The sequence below is a fragment of the Ananas comosus genome, linkage group 1 (assembly GCF_001540865.1).
Source record: "Ananas comosus cultivar F153 linkage group 1, ASM154086v1, whole genome shotgun sequence".
Lineage (NCBI taxonomy): Eukaryota > Viridiplantae > Streptophyta > Magnoliopsida > Poales > Bromeliaceae > Ananas > Ananas comosus.
Window position 1 is genome coordinate 65,115 of NC_033621.1, and position 20,563 is coordinate 85,677.

Here is a 20,563-nt window from a genome sequence, read left to right on the forward strand (position 1 = left end):
CCAGTCCGTCGAGGGGCTAGTCGGGGGCTGTAGGTTGTAATAGGCATGCTACAGGGTAGCAAAGAGTCGGGCTTTCTGAGGCTGGCGCGAGCAAATCCCTCTTGCTGTCTGTCTGGCGCTAAAATTGCAGCATCTTTCTGTGTTTCCACGGCCCCAAATGCTGCGTTACGGTTCCACTCTAAACGCTATTCTGCGCCTCAGCTAATTTTTCTTCAGCTGCCCAAATAAATCAGAGATGATGGCGCACACATTGCAACACTCCGATTTTGTGAATAAGGACTAGTAATTATCAACGATATTTATTGTGCAGCTTTAAGAACAAGCGTCAAGCATCTAACTCTGCTGGTACCAAAATTGGCAATACCATCGTCACTTGCAATCATTCTGCCACGATTCCACCACGACTTAAAGAAAAAAGTAAACAAAGCCGCCCCTACCAGTGCAACCACGGTCTCTTCCAGCGCAATCAAACTTAGTACTGCATAAAAGAGAAGAATAGATAAATAATTTTGACATTTATAATAATTAGAAACAAGGTTGCCCTTTCTTTTACGCAACAAAGTGTTGCTAGACGAAACCGTCAGATGTGGAATTTTGCGTGACACAAACTCCCCCTTTTTTCGCCTAACTAAAATAAACAAGGAGAGACAAAATAACAGGGGAGACAGGAAGAATAAACAAAAGTAGTCGGAACCGGCTATACCCCCTATACAGGTGACCACCCTATCTCGTTCCAAAATCTCTCTTTTCTGTACTAAAATAAAATACACAGAATGTAAAACAACCTCTTCATCAGGGGCTCTTTCGTCCAAAAGGTCGCAGATAAGAAAGAAACCCAAGAACCGGTTGAGAGCCGTGATAGTGAATGAGATCAAAACACACCCCCCATCTGCACAGCGCCACACCCCATCTTCTGCTTGTCTCGTGCCCATTGGATTTGCACTATATCACAAATAAGGACACCATGGCAGCAGTTCGTGGGGAAAAACCCCACTAGGAGGGATGCCTCACTTCTAGTTGTAGATTTTCACTGGCTTCTCAAACGCGTGACGGTTCTGAAGGCAGAAAGCACAAACCATCGCAAAACCAAGGAAGTCATCTTAGTTCCTACTGTATAGCAACATATATTTGTGACAACCAAAAGAAAAGCTTCTTAATTTAACTTTCTGAAGTAGGAAAAAAAGATCAACTCGCAAGTATCACATATCATAATTTGCTTAATATTTACACTCCTATAACAAGGATTACATCAGATTTGAGTCCAATTACCTGATTTGCAGAGTAAGCCCTTTTTGGAGTGGCATCCGAGTGTTCTAATCCAAGGTACTGCTCCCAAGCACCATAGACATCTCTTTTCTGTATGAAATATCAGGAGGAGCATAACACATTTACTCTTCAATCTTCATCCAGGAACAAAACTGATGATGGAATAAATTTACATACCTGAAAGCGAGTAGACACAATATCTGAATCCTCAAGGTAATCAGGGCGGTTCATTGATATAAAAGCAAATTTCCACTGGTCAAATAACCGTTACACAAAAGTAAATAATTAGTTAGTAAAAGAACTGGTTTGTAATGGTACACCAAATATTCCAGATTTGTTAGCGACTTGTATGTATTTTTACTAGCAGACACGCCAAGCGTAGGAAATAGATTAAGAATTTAGATCAATGCTATTGATACAAGTTATAAGTGTATGCAAGAATTAGTCAAGTAAATTACCTTGGAGAAGTCTTCATCCGGGACATGGAGTTTTTTCTGGATCCGCACCTTTACCTCTGCTAAAGTCTCACTTTCATGAATAACAAAAAGGAAAGGTTCCCCAAAGTTCTGAAGCTGCCATGGGAATTTTCCAAAATCATATTAGAATGTCATTTCTTATGGCATGGATGCATAAACACCTTGAAAGTACAAGAATTCTATCTACGAGGCTAACCAACATAATTCAGAAATAAGTAAAGGAACAAATGGAGGAGAAGATTGAAAGAGAGGGTCCGCATCTAAATCAAGAGAAAGAATAGCTCAATACGCCATACTTATACAAGGGAAAAGGCACCAATAATAGGCTTCTTTGTAAACATGTGATCCGGTACTTATAAAGTGAATCCAAATAATTTTATTAAGCAGAAAAACTCCAAACAAGAATGGGGCACTCCGCCTTAGTTTCCCAGCTATCGTAAACGCTACTGAGAAAGAAAACTAAAATTTTAGTCTAATTTACCATTTGGTTCTGATTAGGATCTTTCATGAAATGGTACACATGAATTAAGCGATCATGAGGCCCAAGGCTTTTCTCTTCTTCCGGAATCTGTACAGGAAAGAAATATTAATTAAAGACCAAAAAAATAAATGTTCCATGTGCAAGAGTTGAAAATAAGTTCAGCTTGAGGTACAGAAGCTTTTCCAGGCAACAGACTAGTTGCAGCAAAATAAAATAATTCTGTTCTAAGAGGAAACACCTCATTAAACAAAAAGTATTCAGCTTAAACTACGGAGACACAACATACCTCCTCTGCGCGCAAAGTCCAATACTGATCATTTATATTCTCAATTTTTTCACTTGGTGGAAAAATCTGCAAGGAAGAACAATATGCTTGAGTTACCAAAACGAATCAGAACATATGGACAATTTAATGTCCCCCAAAGATGTTCATGGCAAGCATTAGTATCTAAGCAGAAGAGGGCCCAAGCTGAGGTACAATTCATCCCGTACAGTTGAAAAATTACTCATGCTTGCAAAAGACACAGAAGATAGGAGACAGTTTAACTAACATGTCCCTCTCACGAACTGTCATGCCCGGATGAGTGGAAAAACAATCAAAGCATGTATACATACAGGTATATAAATGACCAGTAAGTTAAAATCTGACCTTGTATATTTTATGATAAAAGACCTCAAGCAACCGGAGCTCAGCTTTAGGATGAGAAAGCTCAACCTATGCAGAATACAAATGCAGACAGAGGGGAAGTTTTAATGACTTTAGTCAGCATAACCCAAGACTGCATAAACTTGGCAACAAACTTGCGCAACAGCTGCTATCCTTACCTTTGATTTCAGTTCATTAATCACATCCCCAACTGTACTATTTTTGGGAAGTCTGATACTATGAATTACCACCTGGGAAAAAAAAAAGTTTTTCAAAGATTTAACCACTTCAAAAGCAGTCATTATACTGAAGACAAGGGGGTAAAAAGACTAGCAACCCCACCTCATCCTTTGTAGCATGATGAAATGCAACTTTCAGTGTTTTCAGACCTTGCAATTCTGGCAGAGGAATGTCCAGTGCTTCATAGTACAGTATATCAGAAGTCTGTTACAGAGATCCATTAGAGTCTAGTAGATTTAAAAAATAAAGAAAAACAACAGTGAGAAGATTACAGTTTTGTAACGAAAAAGCAAGTACTAAAGGAAAAGATAATCTGCCTGGTTATAATGGATCAGCATGTCTGACAAATGTTCTACACCCCTGTACTTGATGGGTTGAGGTTTAGGTTGCTGAGAGTAGCAGTTATGAGATGTAAGTCGAATTTTTGATGGGTCATCCACACCAAGTTGATGAGCAACTCTTTCTACGACATCATCGTAAGTATGTAACTTGGACCTAAAAATAATTGTTATTAAAATACAGTTAATAGAGATAGAATATAATTAATAGAGATAGAATAAATAACACATCCAACAATAATAATAACATGAGCTTCAGAGGTATCAGATGCTTACAGTTCCAAACAAAAATCATCCTCCTTTGGCTTCTCTAGTGATCTGAAATGCACAACCTATTGCATCAAATGACAGATCAGCTTGAGCAAAAAGTATCAAACAAAAGGCAGTAATTTTTGCTACATAAGCTGCTGGTAAAGAGGAAGTTTTGCTAGACTGAATATCATAATAGCCAATCTTATGCATCAATCGATGTGACAGCATTCCAACATAAAAGGCCAGGATTTATCTAGCCAAGTCCGTTTTAGTCCTACAGGTACCTCCCTATAACCTCAATTTAGCAACATCTTACAGCTGCAATAGCCATTATTCCTATATCAGATTATCAATATAATGCACAACAATGGACAAGCATGTTAGAAACTGCAAAAAGATGCTTGTCCAAAATTTGTAGGCTGAATGGTTCTAACTTGTAATATCATATTAAGAAATTATCTTTCATACGATTACTACCCATTGAGGAAAAAAAGATATACCTAAATTCGATTTAATATTTTGATAAGGACTCCCTAACAAATCTCACAGCAAGCAAAAAACAAACATTAATAGCCCATACGTGTATAAATAGTTCCGCAGAGAGAAGGAAAAAAAAAACTTCCCTCAGACCAAAGAAAGAACATGGTTTGTATTATCAGACATATAATCATATATACCTGTCGATTGTGAACATACTCCAAAAAAGATGGCACATCAGGATACCAAAATCGATCAGCACTTTCTAGTAAGGGAGATCTTTGATAACAAATAATATCACCATCTTCAAGCTACAGTAGGCATGGAAAACTACAGAAAGTCAATGATCTAAGGATGATTTAGTCAAAGATATTATCATATCAGTGGAACATATAATAATGGAAACCTGGCTAGAACGAAAAGTAAGTCTCTTATCGATGTGTTCACACATAACACTTGGCTCGAACTTAATTTCCTGCATGTTATCAAAGAGAAAAATTGATGAGTAAAACAGTTTGAATGTCACTTCATGGATAAGATACCATGCAGCATGTAACCAAGTTATGTATTGAATGATGTGTCACAAGCTCTAGCCATAAGAAATGATCAGAAATAAAAATAAAGAAACTAAGTATGTTTTCATGTGTAAAAACTGTAGTTACTTTCATTAAAAACATTAACAAATGTAAAGCACTTTTGTGCAACTGCAGCACTGACCTCGTAGAGTTCTATTTCTTCACTGGGTGAAAAACCAGCCATTTTATTCAATTTTGTCAGAATTTCTGTTGGCTTCCCCAATGCCTTCACAAAGAGTCTCCCCACATACCTGTGTATACAGGGGGGAAAAGTCAAAATGGCAAAGAGGAAGGCCAGCATATAAACCTATCTTACTAACGAAAAATAAGAAAATACCGAAGCTCTTGCTTCTCAGGTTCATAAAGCTTGAAAAACAGCAGTATATCTTCCTTGGTTTTATCAGGTGGTAGAAGAGGTCGTAAGTCCTGAAAAATCGGCAATCCAAGAAAAACATAAATTATTTGCCTATCATAAATTATTTTCCTAGCGAAGGTTGAAACAAATAGTATGACAGATTAGAAAATAAAAGTTAATATTCATGATGACATAAATAATTATTACCAATCCAAATTCCACTTCCAAGAACAGCTTAAGCTCTGCATTGTTTGGCTTATTTGACACCTCCCTTAGTTGTCCAACCTATACAGCAACGGAAGTAAGAATTGAGGCAGTTTACCCATTTAAAACATCCAGATAACGAGAGTAAGGACTATATGAGTGGCATCACAAATCACAAATTGCAGCATATAATGAACGTTTAAATAAACGAAATTTACTTTGAGCGCACACACACTCAAATTTTACTATCGCAACGCGCGCGCACAGAAAGAGAGAGGCGGTCAGCAGTTAGTTTGATTACTTTGATTACTTCATTTTTTATAGTCCTCGACAAATTTTGATCCTATTATTTTAACCACTGATTCACTGAATCCTTTATTTCTTATAATCCTTAGACAAATTTTGATCCTATTATTTTAACTGATGAATCTAGGTTTCTCTAGTGCGCAAAATCATTAAACTTGACCTGACAACCAAACCCAAATGGAACATTCACCATTTTATTATTGATGAAACAGAACCTAAAGCCCATAAAAGTCTGGCTGGCTGCAGTAGGATACGGATGAGATCGAAATCCAATCTGACTGACTTAAAAAGTGAATAAAGTTTGTTGAGAATTAAGGGCGCCTGTTGGGATTAAGGACCTGTTTGGCCAGGACGCCTCAAGCAATATTAATGCAAGGAAGTGTGTTGATGGGAAACACCATCGTTGCAGCTTGCAATACTTAATTAGTGCATATGAGAATTGTGGGAAAGCAGAATTTATAAGCTAAAATGAAGAAATTGACCGATGCATGTGAGAGGGAAAAACACACAATGTCTGTTACTTACAGACTGTGCCTCTTCCTGAGGACTCAATGGCCTGTTGGGACGATATGTCTGATTTTGCCGCTTAGCCCACAACCAGAAACGCTGAAATTGCACAGGGATGCCAAACTCTTTGGCTACTTCCTCCTGTGAAGAAGTTTCAAGTTGACAGATAAAAATTGCTAGAACTAATATAAAGTTCTTTGAGAGTGAACCAGAACAATACAGCTGGATGGCAATAAGAACAAAGGTAATTCACATGTCGAAAAAATGATACAGCTTTTGCCATAATTCTTATGAGTACAACCACAAGAAAGAACTACCTTGAAAGTATTAAAAGGTATCTGTTTCTGTATACGAAAGCTACGAACTTTATCATGGTCTACCAGGTCAAAAAATATAACTCTTCCAATCTGCTCCACCAAATCCTCATCCCGGGCAACCTATATTTAAATGAAAAGACTTTGGTTCCTTCACAAAAGCAGTAGAAAACAAGAATTGAATCACCAATTCGATAGGATTTACCTTTATGATGGTATAAAGGTGAGCCTCAGCTTTTTCTTTTTTCTTTTGCTCTTTCTCTTCTTGTTCCTTTTTCAGTCTTACCTGGAATATCTCCTTTTCATTATATGTAATTCATCTATTGAATTCAAATTTCAAACTTTGATGAACTTCACATGAATCTTACCCTTAGGTGCTCAGCAATGTCCTTCTCATCCACATTACAGATTATTTTGTCCTTGTCACACTCACGTATATAAACAAGCATGTATGCATTTGAATACTTTGTAAACTTGAATGGTGTGTTATTCAAGCCAGGGTTAACCTGCGGTAACTACTTTAAGCAAAAGGAAAAGTGTAAATAATATGACAGAATGCAACAAGCAGAGGGTTTATTGAAAGTTAGCCAGGCAAAATTATAACCACCTCTTCCTCACCACCATACTGCTCTTCAAGTGCCCTTTTGGTATCTTCTTTTGTTACCCTCTCATCGTCAAATTTAAACCTGGAAATGAAGAATCCTTATTGCTGGGGGAGATTAACACATACTGAAGTTCTCTAAGGACGAAATGATGCAATAGAAGCCTTCTCTGATTAGAGATTCATACAGCAACTGCTAAGCAATAACTCATCCTCTATACAATACTATGGTCAGACACATTTTCTCTGTGAAAGGACTCTCCCAATATCTTACAATGGGAAACAGAGTAACCAATATAAGCATATTTGATCAAGATAGAATCATATCACTTCTGGATAGGATTTATCCCAAAATGCAGATAGAATTATACCCAATCTGAACAATAGTACAATACAATACTAGATCTTCATAGAATCATATGAAATCAGATAAAATCATTATAGTCAAAAATTTGTAAAAAATTAAAGATTTCCGGAAAAAAACAAAATAAAACCAATTAAAACTAGATCAAATAAGGAAATTTATAGTCAAATGTCTCGGATTACTTGCATGCTATCTTTTACCTAAAAAGAATATATGAAAGCCAGCAAACTAACTGATGAGGTTATATTTAAAGAGATTCAGGATATATTCAACACTATCAAGAGTTGGAAAAATAAATAAATAAATAAATAAATAAGAAGCTATTTAACAAGGGTAGCAATAACATATAGCACTATTAGTAATTCATACGATACATACCATTGATCAGAAAGAGTTGGTCGGATAAAAGCATAGTAATGTCCACCATGCACTCCACCACTATGAACAAGAACGCTGGATGGGGCCAAAATTTTATATGAGAGATACATTTGCATTATTATCATATAAAAGTAATAAAGTAAAAAATCCATAAATACTAGCTCTACAGCAATACAGCTATCACAGCAGGCAAGATTTATCATGGTCTATGCAACAGATTGAATTTGCCAAGTATGACTTTAGATATCAAAGATTCAAACTAAATCAATTAGTAATAATCCTATGCAATAATGCCAAGTGGATAAACTACAAATGTTTGCGCTTCTGTTTGAGCCAGTATCCTGTAAATATCCAGCATATTTGAGTTGGCAACAAGCATTATTTGTTTCAAGATATCTGAAAAGGTCATAATTCAAAGATACCGTACGTGTAATGTTCAGATTTAATCTAGTCTACAGTAAAATTCTGAGGAGAGTCTTCGCTGGATAATAATGAGTTGCATTTGCATGAAACCTTGTCAGTATCCAAACTAACTGGCTCCTTTTTGAAAGTTAAAAGAAAGCAATGAATCCCAAAAATAGATGAATGTCCGAGGAAGACCAAACTAGGCTCATTTTGCAATCAGGAAGAAAAAGATACATGAGACATAAGTGGGAAGAATGGTGCCTAAAATGGATCTTTTAGAATGAAAAAAGGGTTCATATTGACAACCCAATTATGTTTGGCCATGATGAATAATATATTTTATAAAAAACAAATACAAAATTATACAGGAAGACAAATTTGGGTGTGGATGGCAATGAAAAAACTACTAAAAACTACTTTAATTTACCTGTGCAAAGTATAAACGTTGCGAACGGTTCTATCAGCATCTGGAGAAAGATATTTGCCATTATCTCTATCTAGGTCAAGTTGCAGTGGAAACTCATAGCGATCATTTATCTGGACCATCATATGCATGATAAAGATTAATCACAGTTTAACGAGGAATTGATCATTATTAAGCTAAACTTGCAAATAAACATCAGAATGAAAAGTACGTGAGTACTATCTATCAACCAAACAAGTCATTTTAATTTGGATCTCCCAAAAAGGGAAAAAACATGCAAGGACACAATCCTCGTACATTGCCTACAAAGATCAATAAGATATATAACCACCAAAATAACCAGCCAACAGCTATATCCATCATGAAGCAAAAGTAAAACCCACGAACTTCAAGATAAGATCATCTATGACTTGGCAAGAGGCAACATTTCTTCTGTAGCAGCAAACAACTTGTTGTGTTTTAGTTGCAATGTCATGTGCTGCTAACATCTGGGAAACCAATTGAACCAAAAAACTGTCACCTTACGAATAACATCTCCAAAGCAAGACTCATACCACTAAATCATACCCTGCCTTTTCCAATGTCGCTATCAACAAACTAACCAACCATATATTCATGAAACAAACTTGAATTTACCAACAAAAATTCAGGAAAGTAACTCTATAACCCACAGTACAGGACTTGCCATCTAGGCACGAGTGCAGTGCTTTGAAGCACCAATTTGATTTTATGATACATCCAAAGTCTTTACTAATAAGGAGATCCACAGTGAAGGCGTTCCTTGAAAAGCCAAATTGAAACTCTGGAAGTCAAAACTCAAGATTCAAAATCTTACGATCAGGGATAAAGAGTATGAATCACATAGGATAGATAAACAAAGCTCATTTCCTGCATATTATTTTTAGTGTAAGAGACTTGCAAACAGATAGTCATACAGTTAAGGGTGCCGACTGTCTGATCATACCTTCGTGGGAACGTCAGACTCTTAGGAACTAAGTTTCACATGGACTTTTTGAGCAATGACCCAGCAAAAAAGTCAATTGAAAGAGAAAGCAAGTGCATTCAATTATAACGACAGCAAAAAAAGGCAATTAAAAGAGAAAGCGAGTGCATTCAATTATTACTTTGACCATGGTATCTCGCATGAAATCGTATTCAAAGCGTTTCAGTTGAAGTTGCAAGACAGGGGGAAAATCAATGAAGAGAACACCCTTCCTAGCATCCTGAAAAGACAAAAGGAGTTGTCAATTCAAGCTCAAGTAAGTCTCAAGCTCAAGTTACTAATAAACAGAATACATTTAACAATATATAACAGGTTAATTTCCAATGTGAAGAGAGTATAGTAAAATGATTCATAATATTCTATCAGTAGAAAACTACCTAGAACAGATATCAAGCCATTCCAGTCATGTCATAAGCATAAATAGAAAAAAAGGGGTATTAGTATGCTTCTATTATATAAGCGAACCATACAGTTTGGAAACCACAATAGCACTGCCATAGATGGACTCTCCCACATAGATAAATGTCATAAAGTGAATACTGATTATAAAAATGCATCTTCTTTCATTTTAAACCAAAAAATAATATACAATTGTACCTTCCACTGGATCAGCTCCAGTACACACCAAGAAGAACAATGAGACAAATCAAAGACGTGGCAAGAAGAAGGCTAATAACTTTCAGCATAACTGATTTCACAATATAGGACATCAACCTACTGACCTGTAACCCGTATTGCTCCGCATGATATTTGTTGTCTCCTTCAAGGCGCTCAACTTCAACATATTTATCAAAAGAAGCATAAACATCCCGGCAGCCTTTGACATCAAGCTGTAGATCTGCACCAGCATAGCCAGTAACTCAGTAGATATGTTATAGCAAATTCTGCACTATAAGATATCAAGCATCTAGTCTACCATAAAATGACTCCTTTCTGCTAGATTTGTAGTCCACATTAATGCACTCAATATAGTTGATATTGTGGCCTTCAAATAATTGTTGAATTGTTCCCTCCACGACAGTTCCCTGGGCGAGGAAAGCAACTCATTAACAGTTATTCTCCACAACGGACGAGAAACGATTGCAAGCAACATTCAAACCTTCATCTTATCTTCCAATTTTTCACAAAGAACCCTATTGAGTTCTTGTGCATCATGCTGCATGAAAGAATCATATGTATCCCATCCAAACGATTTGGTCAACTCTTTCGTAGAAACACTAGTGTCGCTATATTGAAGTTTATAAAAAAGGCTCTGCAAGGCCAGAGGAATGCTCCCTGACGGTATATCGTTCTCAGTCGTAGGCATATGATACACAGCCTGCAAAGCACAGATCAGGACAGAATTCAGTATAATAAATAACAAAGAAAGCATATGGGAAGCCAAGAATATAAGAAAAGAATTGGTACCTTCCTAAAGTAAGGAATATGGTACAAAGTCTGGAGAAGAGAGTTCATGTAACAAGTAGCACCTTGATTCTTGAGACCAACATAACCCGTCTCCTTCCTCGAGTCATATGTCCAGTAATCAATCACTCTACGGACGGCAACCTCAGCTTCGACCACAAGAGTATCATTCAGAAGATATCCTCTACTCGGATCATAAAGATCGCTTAGAGGCATAAAAGATGTGAAACCCCAATCACTTTCCCGTGCATTAAACTGGTGCTGAGTATCTACAACGAGAAGAATAAATAGCATGATAACTGGTGCCGAGTATCTACAACGAGAAGAATAAATAGCATGATATTGGCGATCAATATGATAAGTGCAAGGAGGCGTCATTCTCCATAGAAGCACCAAATAGGACAATGAAAGAGAAAGCATGCCCAAAGTCCAGTATATTCGGCAACTTTGTCAAAATCTGGCTAGAATACTGTGAATTTCCAGGCAAAAGCAGGGCAGCCATAAATTAATTGCAGCATGCGGCCAAAAAAGAAAAGCCCTGTACGAAAGTACCAGATCGGCAAAGAGGTACCTTTTCTTATTGTAAGCCTGTTCTGGATTTGATTAATCACAGCCAGGCTGAACTGGGCGCATCTGCTCCATCCATAAGGCAGTGTAGCTGAATCGGCAACATCAAGGTACATCGACAGGTGATCTACGTTGTTCCCCTTGGGGAAAATAAGGACCCGCCTGAAACCCAACCAATTCATACAAGTTAAATTCACGGACCAAGAACAAACTACCACACGGAGTTTCGAAGACAAGGAAAGAGATCTACTTAACCCACCATTTGTAGCCTCCATCGATGAAGATGTCAGAGTAATGCTTCTTCACGTTCAACCGGGAGAAATTCTCGATCGTCCACGTGAAACTGGTCGACGGAATTTCCTCCGCCTGCTGGTTCTCGGCAGTACTAACAGCTTCGGTCTGAGCCACCACTGCATGACGGCGGAAGAAGAAAACAACAACGGTGGACACAGCAGCTCGAAGAATTCAGCGGGATCTCACCCAACCTTCCGAAGCCAAAAAAACAAAGAAAAAGTTGAGAACACGTGCTTACCTTCCATGGGCTGCGCTCCGTCAGCAATCTCCTGGTGTGGGACCAGCATCTCGTCGTCCTCCTGCTGCTGAAACATGAAACAGAGAAGTTTTTTTTTCCTTTTTTTTTTTTTTTTTTTCCTTAAAAGAGCACGCGAAAGTAAAGATCTCAGAACCATCAAGACCAGGGCTACGCGATCCGGCCGAAAACAACCACGGCACGGGGAACGAACTCAGAGCAGTGGACGCGGATCGAATCGAACTAATGGGGTGCGAAGGTATGGGGAGCGGAACCCTAAGAGACGAGGCAGCAGGAAATGCGACGAAACAGCGGAGATATAAGAGCGCGGCAGGAGCAGGCCGAGCACCGAAGAGATGGAGGCGGGCGCAAGCAATGACAGCGCTGGGGGCGAGGAATGGAAAGCAGAGAGAGAGAGAGAGAGAGAGAGAGAGCGAGAGAGATGAGGCAGTTAGGGGTGGGGAGATACGCACGTCTCGAGTGGGGGGTGGAGTCATCATAGTCATGGATGGGGCGGGGCGGAGAAGCCGATTCGAGGCCGCGCGCGGAAGACAGGACCTCCGTGCGAAGGGGAGGGAAGACGGAGGAGGGAGAAGGGAGAGGGAAGGAGGCTTCGGAGGGCCGAAGGGGGCACTCTCAGCAGCGCCAGCCAGCGAGCGACGCCACCGAACCGAAAAGGAAAAGCAGCTGGGTCCGCAACTCCGCACCCAGGCCTGACGCTTAATTTCGATGTCGGGCTACTACTCCCGCAAGTTTAAAAGCGGGTATTACCGGAATTCTTGCATATTTATTCCTTTCCAAATTTTAATTATTAAATACGTACTCTCAAAGAAAAAATGCGATTTATTATAAAACTATATTGTTTTCCCCTGTAAAAAAAAATTAAGTATATCAATTTTTTTTTTCTATTTGTACTATTTTTATACTAATTTTATTTTTTTTAAATATGAACCTTAAATTATAAAGACCGGGAAAAAAATTTTAAACAAGTTATGTATACAAATATACAGTGAAATATTAATGATAAATAAATTCATATAAAAGAATAAATTGTTGAAAAAAATTTTCTGATCTTTTTATTATAATATTTTTTAAAACAATTCAAAAGTTTAATTCTAGATTTAGAAAAATTTTGAAAAAGAAAATAAATAACAACTACTGTAAATAAAAGATTTAATATTACCTGTGGATCGAGGCGTGCGGAACACTGTTCTAAAAGAGAAATAGATTAATGGCGAGAAAGTAGGGAAAGACGAAGTAGGATTTAGGTATGCTCGGATTCTTCCTGAACTCATACAATCCCGCCCAATATTTATAACCAAGTCCAATATTTATAACCAAGTCGGAAATCTTGCTTCCACGTATCAAATTTGTATTTGTATAAAATTTAAAACAAGATAAGCCTAAGATTATACGAATAAGGCTTAGAATAAAGATAAAACCTACAATCTTGCCCAATATTTATAACCAAATTGAGAATCTTGCTTCAACGTATCAAATCTGTATAAAATAAGATAAGCCTAAGATTATACGGATAAGGATGAGGATAAAGATAAAACCAAAAAAATATAAATATAAATAAAATAAATCGGGTGTATGGATTGCGCGCGCCACCGGGGGATTGAATTTATAGATGAATAGGAATGCTATTTTTAAATAAATTGATCATAGCTATTCTTTTTTGATATTTTTTTTAACAAATTAATCATAACCATTTATAGAGAATAGATTTCAATATTTGGTAGAGATTTAATAGATTAATCATAACCGTTCGTTCTTATTTGAGATATTTTTAAAAAAAAAATCATAATCATTCATTCGTAGGGAATATTTTTTTATTCACTTTTGGATTCCGTCTGTCATTGTCGGAATTCCTATACGCTTTTATATATAGTATAGATATAGATATAGATTACACAAAAAACAACCAATTCAGTATATTAACAATTATCCTCCTACAATCTTGAAATAATACTAATAATAATTCATAACAACTTATATTTGAATTTGATTTATTTTGAATGACTATAACACAAGTTATATTTAGTCTTTACTCTAGTTCTCAATTTAATACTATATGGATAGATTTCAATATTTAGTAGAGATTTACTAGATTGATCATATCCATTCGTTTAACAAAAAAAAATCATAATCATTCGTAGGGAATATTTTTTTTTTCCTTTTTGGATTCCGTCTGTCATTGTCGGAATTCCTATATGCTTTTATATATAATATAGACATAGATTACACAAAAAACAACCAATTCAGTATATTAACAATTATCCTCCTACAATCTTGAAATAATACTAATAATAATTCATAACAACTTATATTTGAATTTGATTTATTTTGAATGATTATAACACAAAGTTATATTTAGTCTTTGCTCTAGTTCTCAATTTAATACTAAATCAACATTTAGGTTGCTGCAAATTAATGTGAAAAACTGTGTCCACGGGTTTTCAAGGATTAATAATTGTGAAGTTACCTGCACATTACAATGGGCTAATGCTATAGAAGATAAAAGATTAACAAAGTTAAAATTTTATATTTTTTCACTTATCTTGAAATATTAATAGATACAAACATAAAATATATGTAGCAAATAAATTATACATAATAATAATAATAATAATAATAATAAAAGAAGCACTAACAAAGTTACTATTTCATATACACCTTCATCACCCTGTCAAAATCGGACGGGCGATTATCGTTCTCCGCGTCGCCTCCAACGCCACTGTCGGCGTCAAGCTTCTCCTTGATCATGGCCACATTGATGCAGTACAGATCTCTCCACACCCACCACTTCTTTTCCCTCATCGACTCTAAATTCATCGCACTGCACCTCGCTGTGCCGCCATAATCCTCAAAATTCTAATAGNACAGATCTCTCCACACCCACCACTTCTTTTCCCTCATCGACTCTAAATTCATCGCACTGCACCTCGCTGTGCCGCCATAATCCTCAAAATTCTAAAAAAAAAAAAAAAAATGAAGATATCTTATTTTACTCTTACTTTTAAAGTGATTTGTTTATATAAAACTGAATTGTATGAATATATTAATTAGAAAATAGGTGAGTAGAAAGACGAAGTATTATATAGAGGTAAGATGACAATGCAAGCATCAGGGTATGAGAAGGGTAGAGTGAAGAAGATATTATCACGTGACAAACTCTATAAAAAATAATGTATAGATGCAGATCGAGCGATAGATATACAGATGAGAATGGCTGTGACCGGTAAAGCTAGGAAACACCTAAAACGTTTTTTTTATTATTTATTTTCTTTATTTAAAGACATGCGGCGGCAGAGTAGGTCTAAACCTTAATTGCGATGGACACATGCCCTGCCGTCGGCATAAGAGGCCGCGGCCACCATGCAGGATAATGGTAGAAAGAGTTAAATAAAAAGATATATAAAAAGCTCGTTGCTACTTCTAACATGTGAGAATCCGGTGGGGAAGCAGTGTTTTTTTTTTTTTCGTTAATAAACGATAAGGCTTCGATCGCTTGGAGAAGCTAGTGCTCGATCGGCAACGCCAAAAACCTACAGAGAGAGAGAGAGAGAGAGTGATTATCCATATATATAAATATCTGCTTGCGTGTTGAGTGGGAAAAGAAGATCGGGGGTTAAAAAAAAAAAAACAGAGAAGAAAAAGAATATATATATGGAGGGGGAGCAGAGGCGTGAGGCAACGGAGGCGGCAGGCGCAGAAGGTGGTAAGACGGGCGAAGAGGCGAGAATAAGGAAGGTGGTGGTGGTGGTGGCGGCGGTGGACGAGAGCGACGTGAGCCTGCATGCCTTGTCTTGGGCTATCGACCACCTCCTCAAATCCGCCGCCAACACCCTCGTTCTTCTCCACGCTCAGCGTGCCATCGACCACTTCATCTATCCTGCTGCAGGACACGGTACTGCTCTTTTTTTTTACTTTTTTACTTTTTTATAGTATTTCTATATTTGTCTGAACCGGCTGAAACAGAGGAACAAAATGCACGCACAGTTGTCGGTAGGTGATCGCATCCCTCATTTTAATTGTGATTCCGATTTTTTTACTTTTCTTTTCTTTTCCAATCATTTATGCCATCGCATTCTTCTCTTCTTTTCGTCAAGCGATGAAAAATAAGAGAAGATCAAGACTGTAAATCAATTTGCTAGCGCGCCACTCCAACTGAGCAGGATTTTATGGGCTGGACTCGTCCATTTGTTTCCTGCACTTTGAGAAGTGCGTAGATTTTCAAAACCAGAATATATATATATATNATATATATATATATATATATATATATATATATATATATATATATCTAATTCTCATTGTTCCGTGCACGCTCGTCATGATGTAATGTAGCTGTTTATGCCACGACTTCAGTGCTGGTTTCCATCAAGAAGGCTCAGGAAGAGAACTCTAGGAATGTCATCTCGCGAGCCATGCAAATTTGCAGAGAGAAGCAGGTAGGTAATCCAATTATAATTAATTGTCTACTCGTATATATATTTAGGTATTTTCTTTTTACTTTTTTTTTTTTTTTCTTTACTTTGGTTATACATATATACTTCACTTCACCAAGGTTGGTTGTGCAGGTGGATGCTAAAACAGCCATCGTGGATGGCGATGCAAAAGAGGTAATCTGCCAGGCCGCGGAGCAAATGCAAGCCGATCTCCTCGTCGTAGGCAGCCGTGGTCTCGGCACAATCAAAAGGTTATAATTAATCCGCACATCGCTTGTCTATGTAATTTTCTCAAAGATTCTTCTTTGTTCAAATATAATTAAATTGTTTTTTTTTTCTGGCATTGCACAGGACCTTCTTGGGCAGCGTAAGCGACTATGTTGCGCATCATGCAAAATGCCCTGTCCTCATAGTCAAACCACCCAAAGAAAATCACCAGTGATGCAGTTTTTGTGTTTTTTTTTTTCTCCTCATGTTGTGCATGTCTTAAGACGCTTATTAGTGCAGGTTTAGTTGAGAGAATAATGTGAAGGGCTTTGTAAGCTTTTTCCTCATGAGTTAATTAGGTTTGGATCGAGGTATAAATCTGCAAGTTCTATATTCACAGATGTCTCTCGATTTATGCAGCCAATGTACATAACAACAACTGGAAGCGCTAACCTGATAGCTGGCGGGCCTCTCTAATTATTTCTCGTGTATATTCAGAAACATAGAATCATATGGCAGGATAGTAAAATCAAATTGTAATATAGAATGAGTTAAAAAGAAGAAGTCGTTCACGTTTATTATCAAAATTCATTCCCCACGTTCTCATAAGATAAATTCCCTTTTCAGATTAGAACTAATTAAGAAATTCCTTTTCAGATTAAAACTATCAATTATAGACCATTTAGACCTTGCTTGAGTGAGCTCAGCTTCCTCTCCTAACGAGCAACTTACAAGGAAACAACAGAGTTTCCGACTGAAACGTGGGAAACAACAAATAAGTATTATTGTGTTCTCCCTAGCATAGCGTGAGATCAATTTAGTATCCACCGTCCATGTATGCATGCTCTTATCCTTCGCTGTAAGCTCGGGCATGGTCAATTGCGCTCCCAACCACCCAGTCTCTCTGCAGGATCATAGTTAGTGAACAGCCGGAACTCATTTCCTAGCTTGTTTGCGTGTTGGGGCCTGAAGCTGCACGGCTTCACATTTAGAAGCTCTAGAGCTCTATCCTTCTGCACCTCTCCTGCTCAAATTAGCACAAGCAAGTATTAGATAAAAACCAAAAACCCATTCAATTCTCCATTTTTCTCACTATCGACGGCTCAATGCAAGCACTCTAAACAGGATGGAAATATGTAGCAAAACAGTGTCAATTCTAATTCTTAAGAGAGACAAAAAATGACAAAAGGAAATTGCACAAAGCGGCAAAATGAAGTAATCATTTGATTTTAGAGGAGAACATTATGATATGAAGCTGTGCCTTTCCGCGGACTTTGGAGAGACCTAGAAGTTGTTATACCAGCTTCTATAGATAGATCATGTAGATCTCTATTAGTTTCTCAGCTAAACTATGAGAAACGGGTTTGGGCAAACCTTGTGTCGCACAAGATAGTTTATAGAACAGAAAATACCGGAAATAGTTTTCATTATGCCTCCACATGCCATGAGGAATGATTCGAGTGATTGATGTATGAAATGCAGGTTCACATGGAGATTTAGATATCAACAATCAGTTATCCACCACTGAATGGAAACGGTAGTAACAAAATTTCATTATCTGATTAGCAGAAGACAAACTTACGAACTTGAGGATTACATTTCATAGATGGCTAATTACCCGTCAATAACAGTAAGAATGGACCTTGTGGGCGGGCTAAGAAAGAGACGGTCTGGGCCACTTTCTCCAAGCATTCCTTGCTCTACTTGCACAAACGAAGAAAGTAAAACCAATCAAAACAGTTCACAAGAGCATTCTTCTAAGAATGGATAAAGAAAGATCTCATTGGCAAATCCTGTCCATAATAGGATCCTTAAGAATAAATGATGCAGCTAAAGCAGATAGAGTAGATCCCTCACTCTGTCCCTCCTCCCACTCCTTTAATTAAAATTTTCTTTTTTAAGTAACGCATAGTTTCTTGTAGAATACATGGAAAGGCATTTAAAAGATATGAATCACAAATGGAACTACGGTTTGGAAGTTAGAAAAATTGCTCTGTTTCATAGAATTTGAGTTATATATAACTTCTCAAGGTTTCATAGTATTATGGAATGTAATAGTAATACCCTAGATACCATTCTTTTCCAAAATCAACCTCACGTTACCAGATATGGAGGGTCGACGACAATGATGTTGCAGGCATGCTTTAATACCGCTGGCAACTCTTCAGGCTGATTGTAGTCGTAATATACAAAATCATCGCCATATTGCTCGAAACGTTTATCATACTCAAGCAAGTTTGCTGAGATATCAGGGTTTAATTTCTGAAGTGAGAAGGAAAATGCACGTCAATGTCAGATTATTCACTAGTTGATGTGAAAACTGAACATAGTTTCATGACTAAAAAAATTAGTTGGCATAATATCTTATTAATGGTAAAAGAACCTCTTGTCCCAGCTAGCCGGGCATCTATGTAAACTCATTTCTCAATTCAATTTTATCACTAGTAACGCCCTCCATTTGTTGAAAGATATTATATCCCTACTTAGTGTGCCTAAGTCACTAGTTTTCGAGTTTTACATAATGATAATGAAAGGACAAAAATTCTTATAAAAACCTGCCAAAGAAAGTAGAGATCAAGAATGATAAGTCAAAGAAAAATGAATCTTACTTGTAGCTCTACGTTATCATCATAGTTCCGTTAAACATGGCACAAGTTTTGTTTTGTTCTGCACAAATTATTTTCCAAATCATCCTCGCAGAACAATGACTAAACAAAATCTTGTCATAATAAGCATGCTTATATTGAAACTCTGCGGAATCACAAGTCCATACACTAGAACCATACTTGGCAGCTTAACTAACTGGTCCAGTGGCCTAACCAAATATATAATAAACCAATAAACCTCCCATGTCGCATCGAGCAGAGGGGCTAACTGTATGAGAGTCCGCGATTCAAGCATCCAATTCGTTTACATGAACAAGACTAGTACGAGTAAAGGGGGAGTTTTGGGCGGTGACCTTGAGATAGACGTAGAGGGTGGGGCAGGCGATGCAGGCGACGGAAGAGGGAGACGAAGGGTCGGAATCGCAGATGCGCCGGATCTCCTCCGCCAACGTCTCCGCCGTGACCCTGTCGTACCAGAACTGGCTCAGCCTCCAGTCCTCCGCCACCAGCCTCACCTCCTCCTCCTCCTCCTCCTCCTCCGCCTCGCCGCCGGCAAATGATTGGGCCGCGCTCTGCTCGCTGAGGAACTCCCGCAGGGCTTCCAGAGCTCGCGCGCTCAGAGCCGGCCGGTCGTCGTCCTCGTCGCCGGCCGACTCCGGCCTCTGCTGCTGCTCCACGTCGGTCGACATATCCGACGCAAGTCGCACGGGCGGGCACGAGCAGGAGCGGGAGCGGGAGCGGGGGCGGCCCTAAAAGAAGTCCTCAATCCCCCGAGCCAAACGGGCGCCAAACGGACGGTAGAGAGTCGACAGTCGATACTCGAGATTCGGGGGGATTCTTTTTCTCATAAGCGCTGTTCAAAGTGACGTCAGCTACTTAAAGGGGCATTTCAGTCAAACTCATACCACTTTGGGCTCGATGGAGGCCTTTGCCTTTGCCTTTGCCTTTGCCTTTGCGGCCCAAGTTTTAAGCGCGTCGACGGTGGGCTGGATTTTTTTTTTTAAACAAGTTATTACAACTCGAATTTTTCTGAAGCAGGCTGATACTTTGAGCAGTATATAGCCCGAGCATACGCCAAAGAGTGAGTAGTCGCTGACACAGAACACCAGTTTCTCTTACAAAGGTAAGTCATATCCAGTAGATTCAATCCGTAACAACAATAAATACCATATACCATGGGCAAT

At 38.0% G+C, this 20,563-nt stretch overlaps 3 protein-coding genes across 8 annotated transcripts; 1 reads left to right on the forward strand and 2 right to left on the reverse strand.

Moving 5' to 3' along the window:
- Positions 989 to 12,835, reverse strand: LOC109716271 (ubiquitin carboxyl-terminal hydrolase 12-like). Of its 4 annotated transcripts, none has more exons than XM_020241610.1 (32): positions 12,586 to 12,835; positions 12,116 to 12,179; positions 11,843 to 11,993; positions 11,588 to 11,745; positions 11,020 to 11,285; positions 10,712 to 10,930; positions 10,529 to 10,637; positions 10,335 to 10,450; positions 9,734 to 9,832; positions 8,613 to 8,722; positions 7,781 to 7,855; positions 7,045 to 7,123; positions 6,806 to 6,952; positions 6,643 to 6,723; positions 6,441 to 6,560; positions 6,142 to 6,264; positions 5,314 to 5,391; positions 5,089 to 5,177; positions 4,894 to 5,002; positions 4,583 to 4,651; positions 4,377 to 4,487; positions 3,724 to 3,779; positions 3,427 to 3,604; positions 3,212 to 3,313; positions 3,049 to 3,120; positions 2,873 to 2,938; positions 2,510 to 2,575; positions 2,224 to 2,310; positions 1,725 to 1,838; positions 1,444 to 1,518; positions 1,270 to 1,356; positions 989 to 1,055 (listed from the first exon to the last, which is right to left on the reverse strand). In XM_020241610.1, exons 1-32 carry the CDS (start codon positions 12,616 to 12,618, stop codon positions 1,014 to 1,016), a joined length of 3,351 nt encoding a protein of 1,116 aa, XP_020097199.1. In that variant the 5' UTR covers positions 12,619 to 12,835; the 3' UTR covers positions 989 to 1,013. The 4 variants fall into 4 exon arrangements, with proteins under 4 accessions (XP_020097199.1, XP_020097191.1, XP_020097207.1 ...); XM_020241602.1 differs by having other exon boundaries at positions 12,116 to 12,182; XM_020241618.1 differs by lacking the exon at positions 1,444 to 1,518 and having other exon boundaries at positions 12,116 to 12,182.
- Positions 15,379 to 17,170, forward strand: LOC109707044 (universal stress protein Slr1101). 2 transcript variants are annotated; one of them, XM_020228109.1, is made up of 4 exons: positions 15,379 to 16,025; positions 16,466 to 16,569; positions 16,699 to 16,817; positions 16,918 to 17,170. In XM_020228109.1, the coding sequence occupies exons 1-4, from the start codon at positions 15,785 to 15,787 to the stop codon at positions 17,006 to 17,008; spliced, it is 555 nt and encodes a 184-aa protein (XP_020083698.1). In that variant the 5' UTR covers positions 15,379 to 15,784; the 3' UTR covers positions 17,009 to 17,170. The 2 variants fall into 2 exon arrangements, with proteins under 2 accessions (XP_020083698.1, XP_020083707.1); XM_020228118.1 differs by having other exon boundaries at positions 16,487 to 16,569.
- Positions 17,325 to 20,188, reverse strand: LOC109707036 (protein-lysine N-methyltransferase n6amt2-like). Of its 2 annotated transcripts, none has more exons than XM_020228086.1 (4): positions 19,733 to 20,187; positions 18,877 to 19,035; positions 18,392 to 18,473; positions 17,325 to 17,797 (listed from the first exon to the last, which is right to left on the reverse strand). In XM_020228086.1, the coding sequence occupies exons 1-4, from the start codon at positions 20,066 to 20,068 to the stop codon at positions 17,649 to 17,651; spliced, it is 726 nt and encodes a 241-aa protein (XP_020083675.1). In that variant the 5' UTR covers positions 20,069 to 20,187; the 3' UTR covers positions 17,325 to 17,648. The 2 variants fall into 2 exon arrangements, with proteins under 2 accessions (XP_020083675.1, XP_020083686.1); XM_020228097.1 differs by having other exon boundaries at positions 17,674 to 17,797; positions 18,371 to 18,473; positions 19,733 to 20,188.

Bases quoted from the DNA above. Each gene is read 5' to 3' on its own strand.
- LOC109716271 (XM_020241602.1), bottom strand. From the start codon at position 12,618: ATGACTATGATGACTCCACCCCCCACTCGAGAC. The intron at 11,746-11,842 runs GTGGGTTAAGTA...GTTGGGTTTCAG, and splicing joins ATCGATGGAGGCTACAAATG to GCGGGTCCTTATTTTCCCCA. The intron at 7,856-8,612 runs GTAAATTAAAGT...GGCCCCATCCAG, and splicing joins AACGTTTATACTTTGCACAG to CGTTCTTGTTCATAGTGGTG.
- LOC109707044 (XM_020228109.1), top strand. From the start codon at position 15,785: ATGGAGGGGGAGCAGAGGCGTGAGGCAACGGAGGCGGCAGGCGCAGAA. The intron at 16,026-16,465 runs GTACTGCTCTTT...GATGTAATGTAG, and splicing joins CTATCCTGCTGCAGGACACG to CTGTTTATGCCACGACTTCA. The intron at 16,570-16,698 runs GTAGGTAATCCA...TTGGTTGTGCAG, and splicing joins AAATTTGCAGAGAGAAGCAG to GTGGATGCTAAAACAGCCAT.
- LOC109707036 (XM_020228086.1), bottom strand. From the start codon at position 20,068: ATGTCGACCGACGTGGAGCAGCAGCAGAGGCCGGAGTCGGCCGGCGAC. The intron at 19,036-19,732 runs GTCACCGCCCAA...TTCTCACTTCAG, and splicing joins CCCTCTACGTCTATCTCAAG to AAATTAAACCCTGATATCTC. The intron at 17,798-18,391 runs GTAATTAGCCAT...TAATTTGAGCAG, and splicing joins ATTCTTACTGTTATTGACGG to GAGAGGTGCAGAAGGATAGA.